The sequence below is a fragment of the Bemisia tabaci genome, chromosome 1 (genome assembly GCF_918797505.1).
Source record: "Bemisia tabaci chromosome 1, PGI_BMITA_v3".
NCBI classification, from domain to species: Eukaryota; Metazoa; Arthropoda; class Insecta; order Hemiptera; family Aleyrodidae; genus Bemisia; species Bemisia tabaci.
Window position 1 is genome coordinate 17,846,589 of NC_092793.1, and position 9,446 is coordinate 17,856,034.

General features: G+C 36.3%; 1 protein-coding gene across 1 annotated transcript; it reads left to right on the top strand.

Annotated features, from left to right (window-relative positions):
- The first annotated feature begins 1,447 nt into the window (after positions 1–1,447).
- mRpL24 (mitochondrial ribosomal protein L24) lies at positions 1,448–8,073 on the top strand. The gene is made up of 5 exons (XM_019047004.2): positions 1,448–1,838; positions 3,304–3,489; positions 5,797–5,993; positions 6,510–6,646; positions 7,851–8,073. The coding sequence occupies exons 1-5, from the start codon at positions 1,737–1,739 to the stop codon at positions 7,985–7,987; spliced, it is 759 nt and encodes a 252-aa protein (XP_018902549.2). The 5' UTR covers positions 1,448–1,736; the 3' UTR covers positions 7,988–8,073.
- Positions 8,074–9,446: the final 1,373 nt, after the last annotated feature.

The following is a 9,446-nucleotide window of genomic DNA, read 5'->3' on the forward strand; positions in this document are numbered from 1 at the left end:
TCAGAATATTTTAGCTCAGAATTTAGAATGACGCAAAAAATAGACGTAACTAGTTTATTTTGCTGGGAGCGGCCTGACCTCCTCACCACCTCTGCTAAGTGGTGTTGATTCCTCTCAGCACAAAGGAGAGAATGGTCATCTTTCGCAGGAACACTTTTAACATTTTTTGACCTCGATTTGAATGCATTATGCTTTCGTAACACGAATTTTCAATTCGTTTCTGCACAAAAATTACGCTGCTCTATGTATTTTCAGCTCTAAATACTTTCGAATTGAGGCGATGGGTGCAGAAAGGGAAGTTCTTGATTGCGGTGTTTCAGAATCTACATTTCTAATTTATATTTTAGAGAGGAAACAATTGGTGAGTTTTCTGAAATTTTTTGTTTTTAATATTGCAAGATCTGAAAGAAAAGTTAGTCCAAGTTTCAAAGAATTTCATACATTTGCTTCTACAATAATTGGTGAAACTTAAGCAAAGATTCTGAGCCACTGCATCAAGGAAACGCCTTTTTTGCACGAAATTGATTCAATCTCTCCCGGAGCCACTCCAGCTACAGCAGCTACATTTGTTGAGCTACATCCATGGGTGATGAAAGCAAAGTAGTGGCAGTCGACACTGTGACGTCAAGTGGGTACAATACGGCATGAGATCGTAACATCCGTTGTCTCTGTCTTAGCGTGCGACGAAAAAAGTAATTTTGACCATCATTTCAAGTGGTAATCTTCCCTCCAAATCAACCCTAAATCAGCCAATCAATTTCTTTAAAATCCGAAACATAAATTACAATCTTTGACCTCCGCCATTGACTTCCTCTCCCCAAGATGACGGAAATGCCGCCCCTCCCCTCTCCTCGCCCATTATCTAGTCTGGTTGAGGTTAGGGATGTCGATACTCAGGGAAGTATCGATACTCGGTATCGATACTGGTATCGACTCTAAGCATCGATACCGGTATCGATCATCGAGCTGAAGTATCGATACTTATGAGGTATCGATACTATTTCTGAATTATGCCGTGATTCTGAGTGTGCATATGTCTGTCGGCCGTTAAATTCCGCCAGATTTACGCCTCTCTCGAAAAAGCCCTGTTCGCGTCCTTAGTCAACTATTTTGAGCCCTTAACTACAGTTATCGAACTGAGCTTTTACCATTTTTATTGAAGTATAATCATCTTGAGAAACTTGATTACTCCGTCGTTTGTCACAGTGCATCATGAAGATGAAATAGCGGGGAGAGAATTTTTTAAAAAAGAAAAAGAGGCCTTCTTCATGGCCAAATCAGATAAAGTATCGATACCGTCGATACTGGGGTCTTGGCATCGATACTGCATGGTATCGATATCGTGGAGTATCGATGCCGAGTATCGTTAAGTATCGATCGAAAGTATCGATACTTTGCAAGTATCGGATAAGTATCGACATCCCTATTCCCTAGTTGAGGTTGAGGAGGTTATGAACTTGGAACTACGTGCATGTTGTCTGTTGTGGTTGTGTACCTCTGTCTCAGGCCTTGAATACTTACGATTTATAAGATATAATTTATTAATTTTATCTACCATTTGAACCTTTGAACGTCTTTTTCGGATATTGTGACATGGAGAAGGCTCGTAGTATTTATGTCGTGTAATTTCGTGTCATAAAATGTCATAGTTACAGCGTTCCAATACGATTTTAGTAGTTACTCTGATCCTATTCTTAATCCTCTCAAAATCCTAGTAGCCCTGTCGAATTAAAAAAATGAGGCTCTATCACTTTTTGAGTGATGTCAAACAAGTGGGGAAACTCACCAAAAAGATATCAAACCTACCAGATTCGTATATCCAACGAGCCATGGAACAGGTTGGTATGGGGACTCAAGTTAGACGTCGACTTCTCTTCTATTACCCCACTATATTAGTTTTTATAGTTTTGACGGTTTAAGTACTTACAGTCAGTCAATCATTGATTTCGTCTAATGTAGGTAGTGGACTGAAGCTTCTCCCAAGATCTATCCATTTAGGTCAGTCATAGCGCAGATATCCCCACTCTGGGTCACCCGTATCCATTGGATTGTGACGTCAGTACATATCACTGCTGTATAAACCAAAAATGTTGGAAACAATAAGTACTTTTCTTATGAAAGAGGACTAATTTTTATTAATGTATTATTTAAATTCCTCACTTTTAAATCCTTTGAATCTTTCTGAGTGTCGAAAGGAATGCTTAGGCATCAGCACTCAGGGTTTTGATTTTGCCGAATTTGTGTTATTTCATTTTTACAGTTGACTCTGCATCAGCCATTTTTACACGCTAAATCTATATCACCAAATGGCTCTTACAGTGCTGACTTTAAAAATATAAACGATATATAAATTGAGCCAAATCAAAACCCTCAAAGCTATTGTCTGAAGGTTATTTTAGACTCTCAAAAAGCTTCAAACGGTTTAAAAGTGAGAAATTTAAGTGATTCATCAATAGAAATTTAACCTTCTCCCATTAGAAAAGCGTATGGATTCCCAGCTTCCTGGCTTTCACGCCAGTAATACTGACGTCATGCGCCGAAGATTCTCATTTTGGCTCTGGGAATGACTGACCTATACGGATAGATCTTGGGTTTTCCCTCTCTCAAAATCTTTAAAGCTGCTAGCTAAAAGTCTAGATCAGAGGATATGGCCCTCTAAAGCCTTCTGCCCGCTGCTGACTCATCTGAGCTGAATCTGTTGTTCTGTTTCTCACTAATGACTCAGGTGGCCTGACACTGGAGGTCACCATAACACAGTATAGAGAGATTAATTCTGCAACATCTGGTAGCAAACAATAACTAGGAATTCTTTGAACTGACTGAAAGTGTATTCGCTTTTTTAACTAAACACGGGAAAGCTAAAATAACTAATGGTAAAATTGTCCAAAAAGATTCCATAACCTGATTGTCCAAACTATATCGCTTGACTGAAGATTCAAATGTTAAGCAGAACATTATATACAATGTTCAATTGTTGGTAAATAATGTCCTACTTAACATTAGAATCTTTTTTACCATTTTACCATTAGTTATTTTAGTTTTTTTAGCCGATTCAAAGTGTGATAACAAGAAATCGCGACAGGGAGGAAAAAAAACAGAGGAAAGTAGAAAAATACTAAATTACAATTACAACAATCAAGCTGCCGATGAGGGGCTTACTATCTTGTCACCAGTCATTATATAGACATATCTGTTCAATAAAATTGGTTTACAACAAAAAAATGTTTTCAATGATCGACCTGCGAGTCATATTGTGAAATAAGAAAGTATTCTTTTCAAACTTATATCTATTTTTTGTTTCAGGTTGAGTGGAAAACCCCTAGAGGTTATCCATGGTATCAGAAAAGAACTGTAGGAAGAAAAAAATACTTCTTTGATGCTGATAGGCCATGGTCTATTGATTTCAAGCTTCGCAATGAAATAGGGAAACATAATAAGCCTTATGTGCTGGAGCCAGTGAAAGATTGGAGTTTCTTCATCGGAGACAGGGTTAGTCCTCAATTCTCCTTCTTTGCATCCTCTTCATCTTTATTTAAAAAACTTTCTTATGAGAAGTTGTCATCCAGTTTACAATTTCAACTTGTTCATTGCAACTTGGTGGGAGAGTTTTTCGAATAAAAATAATTGTATCAAATGCTTAAATTTCAATTCTCATCACTTCTAAAAGCTGTAATGGGTACCCATTCTCATTTACTCTTTCAACTTATGCAGAGGAGCAGTCTGACTTTTTTTTCGACATCTCCGGTAGTCAAAATAATAGTCTTAGATCTGCATATCAGCATTATGTAGGTACCACATTCACTACTCATTAGGAAGAGGAAAATCTGGAAACACGGCTAAAAATACATAATAAAACCTGAGACGTTTTGACTCAGAGCTGAGCCATTTTCAGTCAAACAAATAAGTACATAATACAAAAAGTTTCTAAAAAAAAACCTGCACCTAGCCGAAACGTCTAGGGTTTTATTATATATTTTTAGCCTTGTTTCCTGTTTTTTCCCCCTTGTTTTTTTTCATGTTACCATTGTAATGGGCTGCTATGTAAAAATGTGTATTTGCGTACTAAGTTGATGGCCAAATTACAAAACCACATATCTCTACAGCGGTGTTTCAATAGTTCCTCTCCTGTTTTATTTCGTGGATGAGAAACAAGTTAACTACAAAGCTTGAAATTTATACTTAATAATATTCTACCATAAAAGAAGAAAAATCAAGGAAGTTTCCAAGAAATTGGGTTGACTAGTTTTGCAAAGGAAAAATAAGTAAAGTATGACAGAAAGTCCAAGTCGCAAATGGAGATAAGCAGTGTTGCACTTTGGCTATCGGTGTAGCTTATAAAGTAATAAACACTTCTATCTATTTATGGATTTAATGCCAGTTTTATAAGTGTAAAATAATACATGTGCCCAAAAATTGGATGAAGTTTGTATTTCATACAATGTATCGCAAGTTAAGTTCCGGTGTTTTCTTCATGGGTTTTCTACTACTTTTCCTACAGTAAAAAGATATTGTAAAGGTTTTTAGAACTTCCACTGCAATTACACCCCTTGTCTAAGCAGCCAATAATGGTCCCAGAGGAACTTTAATGGTATTAATCCTTCAATGGTTAAAACTGTTAAGTCAATCTGAATGCCGTGGATCCACTCACTGTTTTCCATGTGAATGCACAACATGCCTTTTATCCACGAATATTTTTGAAATTGGGGACAAATGACTGCAAATTCTAAAAACAACATCTGTGGATAAATGTCTTTTCAAGAACATACATAACTGTTTTGCAGATTGATAAACGGTGTACAAATAAAATGTTCCCTTCATGCTCTACCTTATGAGGATAAACCAGGATCAATCATACAGGGCTAAAGCCTTTAAGAAAGCACAATAAAGAGAATAAGAGAATATTATACTTAATATCTTCCTTCTTCATACCTATTTAATTTGTCTTTTAAAGCTTAAAAAAATTGGGCTCCGCATAAGGTATTTTAAGCAGGAGTGTCATTTTGGTTTTTAGTGAGCTACAGGGATGGTTCCGTTTAACAAGTTATAATAAGAAGACCACAACCAATAGCTATTTTGTGTATGTATAAATCGCTTTTACGGCGCGTTAGGCCGTTCTTCGCCGCATACCAGTCATAGGAATCTGTCATGGTAGAGATCCTCCGGAAGCTGGCATCTCTCCATCTCTTCACGGATGCCCTCTACCCAATGTTTGTCTGGACGCCTTCTTTGTCGCCTACCTGGAGGGACCCACTCCAACACCTTCTTCGACAACCTGGTATCAGCCATCCTCTGCACAAGCCCATACCACACCAATTAATTGCTTGGTCATGATATCGTGCACAATTATCCCCTCAACGCCCATTATCTCTCGGACACGTTCATTTCTGATATGCATCAGGAATGATAGCTATTGTAGTTAGCAAAATAAAACTGAGCTGTTGCCGTGCATATTAGTTTTATGGGTCAAGCACCTCCACAAATAGACTTGGAGTGTAACAGTGCCTTGACTGAGAGCTTGCGCACTTCCAAAAGAGAGAAATATAGCTACTTATTCAGAGTCTATTAGTATTTTGGAGGAGCGTGCACTGATAACTCCTTGACAAGGATTCGTTTGAGCATCTCTAATTTTAAAAGGGTACCCATAATATAACTTTGAACAGCCATTTTACAGCCTAATTAATAGGTGTTCAATATTTTATTTATTACAGTAGAAATGTGAATAACTTTTTATACTTACATGTTATGACCTAGTCTGACATATAGTTTTTCTCTGATTAAATTTTTTACTTTCTTCAGGTGGAGGTTCTTGTTGGGAAAGATAAAGGAAAGCAAGGTTTTGTCGTCGAAATATTTGAGGAGCGCAATTGGGTCATTGTCGAAGGATTAAACTGCAAACTTAAAAAGCAGGAAGCCGCAGGTAAAACTTTTCACTTACAAGAAGAGCAGCCACTACTGGTCACCCGCGAAATTTCGCATGTTGATCCTGTTGATTTGTGAGTATCCATAGACCAAACGTCCTTACTTCTGTATGTATTCTTAAGAGTCACTTATCAGATGCTTGGAGCAAAAGGGTTGTAATTAAAAGTTTTGGAAAACTTAAAGTTCTTTCATGCTCAAAAAACTCAGGATGTACTCTTTATTTATTTATATATTTATCTATTTATTTACTTACTATTTTTTATTTGTTAAATCGATTTGTACAAAAATCTCTTTGAAGTAAGGTTAAGATACACATGATTTTTTATTTTTTAATAAAAGAACAATAATGAGTTATTTACAAATGTAATAAGGTATGGTAAATAGGAATATTACCAAGTGTCGCTTATTGAAGAGGTTGATGGTTATTTTGATTCTAAAATTCATTCACATGTTAGTAAGCCTCCATGACAAGAAAGTCCTGAAGCATCCTAAGAACTTGTTTTAAGTTTCTTTTTTTTTGCAGCCCATTTTTGCATTGAAAAAAATGTCACAACTCCTGTAAAGTTCCAACTTTCTTTGTATTTTTATAGGAAACCCTGCAAGACCGAGTGGAGGTATACAGAGAGTGGAGAAAAAGTAAGAGTATCCATGCGAAGTGGTCGCATCATTCCTATGCCAAAGAAAGCGGAAGCAACTGTTGATTACAAAGCTCCAAGCTTGTATATAGGTGAGTTCAGTATTTTCTCCTCTTTCTTTAACATTCTCTGTATGACTCCAGAATGTTCATTGCACGTGATTTGAACACACCAACGCTCCTTCAAACGCTCATTAATATAAAAAAAAAAAAAAAAAGAAATTGAAAGAATCTTGCAACAATTTTGCAAATTGAACATTCTTTGAGAACAGAAGCTTTCCAAGCAGCCATGTCTATCGATTCTCTCTCTTTTCCTGCAAGTGCCCGTCAAGGGCTGAACACAGATCCCATTTTCTTCCTCTGCAACGTTTCAACATTTTAGGTCTCATTTGATTTTTTCAAAGAGAATGCGGTCAATGTACTCGCTGGAAATCACAAATTGTTCCTCTAATTGAGGAGAACAATTGAAATTTTTTTTTTTTAAAAAAATCATGTTGATTTGTTTTACTATCAGATAATAAGTAAAGTAAAATGGAAAGTCAATGTCACAGATTGCCGGAAATTGTTTCTGAGTTTGGTTTTTAATGTATGGTATTGAACGAATCTAACTGGAATCACCCTAACTACATCAAGTGTTGCCTAATTTTCTCCAATTTTTCATTTTTCAAACAGAAAATTGAGCAACACTGAAACTTTAAATTGTATGTGCATATTCATCTTACTCCAGGGCAAGTTAACAGGAAGTTTAAAGGTGGCAATTAGTTTAGGTCTCTGTTGAGAAAATAAAACATGAGAGGACTTGAGGCAACATGAAATGCAGTAAGGCTGATTAGTAGCAATTCCAGCAAGTTGGCATCACTGTAAATACTGCATTCCATTTAAATGCATTAAATATATCCAAAGGACAGGGGCTTAGAATTATAGGTGAGATAAGCTGCCTTACCTAGAACCGATTGTTTAACGTAAATTTAAATGGAGAAAAAACAGTGTTGCCAGCTTGCAAGAATCACCTCTCGGCTAATTTTGGTCAAAGAACCATCAAGTCGTCACATCTTTTGGACACACTGACCCAAAGAAACTGAACAAAGAGAAGGGGGAAAAGGGTATGGCTCCCTCATATTATGCCATTTTACACCCTTTCCAAATGCTAAGTTATCAAACATCAAAGATTGCTCGGTTCATTTCAACTCTATTTACCTATCATTTCGTAGCAGTCCCTCAGAAAGTCCCAGTCACTACTTTTAATAGCTCTATTTATATTCCTCTGGGTTTTTTTTCTTTCTTCTTTTTCCAACAGATGGAGAAAAAGATACACCTTCCGCTGAGATGGTAAAGATAACCTTTGAACCAGCGCTGAAAACATTTGAAATGGAGATAATGGAAGAAATGGGAATCCAAGAAGACCGCGTACCTGCTCCAAGTTACTGGTACTAAGCCAATAATAAGTTGTTAGTGATGTTGTTTTAATATTATGTATGAAATTTTGTAAAACGTTTCTCATTAAATTCTGTCTTCATGAACATTTCTACTTTTTCATGTCTGTACCCAACATTTCAATTAGTCCATGCCTAATGTAGGTAAATTGAACTGTCTGATTAAACTGATTTAGTGGGTAGGTTATGGTTCAAATGTAAACGAACACATAACCTTGTCTCTGATTTGCTCCTTTAGCGTCATGGTGTAAAATAGGGTAAAATGGGACTATATGTTTCTTGCAATCGAAATTTCTCTTAATTTAATGAGTCCATAATTCATTTATGACCTGTCAATGACCGAATTGTAATGAATTATCGAACACATAATTAACTCATGTGGAATTTGTGCATGAGGCTATGTGTTTGTCTTGGTTCGAACCACCGCGTTCGATATTATATCAAATGACGCAATGACTAAATCAGTCTATTATAAGGTTTATAGAAAGAGTATGTTTCTTTGGAACTGGATTTGTTCCCTCTTCATCATCATAATCCTAGCATGTTAATTACCAGGCAAGTCATTATATTGTATGAAAACGTCTATGCTAATTTTCTGGTCTTGGTGATCAACATTTTATTAAAAAAGAAGATCATATATAAGATTAAAAAACGGTAGCACCATGTTGCTAGTCTGGTACCTCATTTTTGTTTAACTTTCAAGTAACAAGTGGCAAGTTTACAATGTAACATTAAACATTTTCTGGGCAAATTTTTTAGCTTTATTTGTTCAATATCTCAAAGCAACTGTGAAGGGATTGTCTGTGGGATTACTTTAAATTTTATCTGGAAAGTAAAGTTTCGAATCCGTTGTCAAACTTTTTTTTTTTTTAAAGAGTACAATACTAGATATCGTGCCATGAGGGCAGAAATATTGTAAGTACAAAGTTTTGTGTAGTATCAATGGTTATTAATTCTTGGGAAAAGTAAATTGAGGCACTGGATGCGAAAAGGGCACTTCTCGATTGTGGTGTTTCAGAATCTCTGTCGCTAATTAATCCCTTGTGGACTTTAATGGGTGATTTTTCCAGAATTCTCATCATAAAGAATTGCAGAATCATGAGGAATATTCAGTGAAATTTCCAGTGAAATGGATGCATTCACTTTCCTTACAATGAATGAAATATTTAGAGGAGACTCTGAAACACTGCAACCGAGAAGTGCCCTTTTCGTATCTATAGTGCCTCAATTGTTAGTACCTGTCTCATATTACTTTTCCTTCATCACTGTATGCCCAGGACAAGGAATTGCCTATCCTGGGCTTTCGGCAAAAGAAGAAAAGTACTCTGAAACAGGCTTTACCAGAAATATCTATGATGTACGCAGAGTCTAGATGGGTCCTACTAAAATGAGTACCTAGTAGGTATCTAGTGGTGGCCATGTAAATATTTTAAGTTCTTGAGAGTACATAGAAAAGCAAA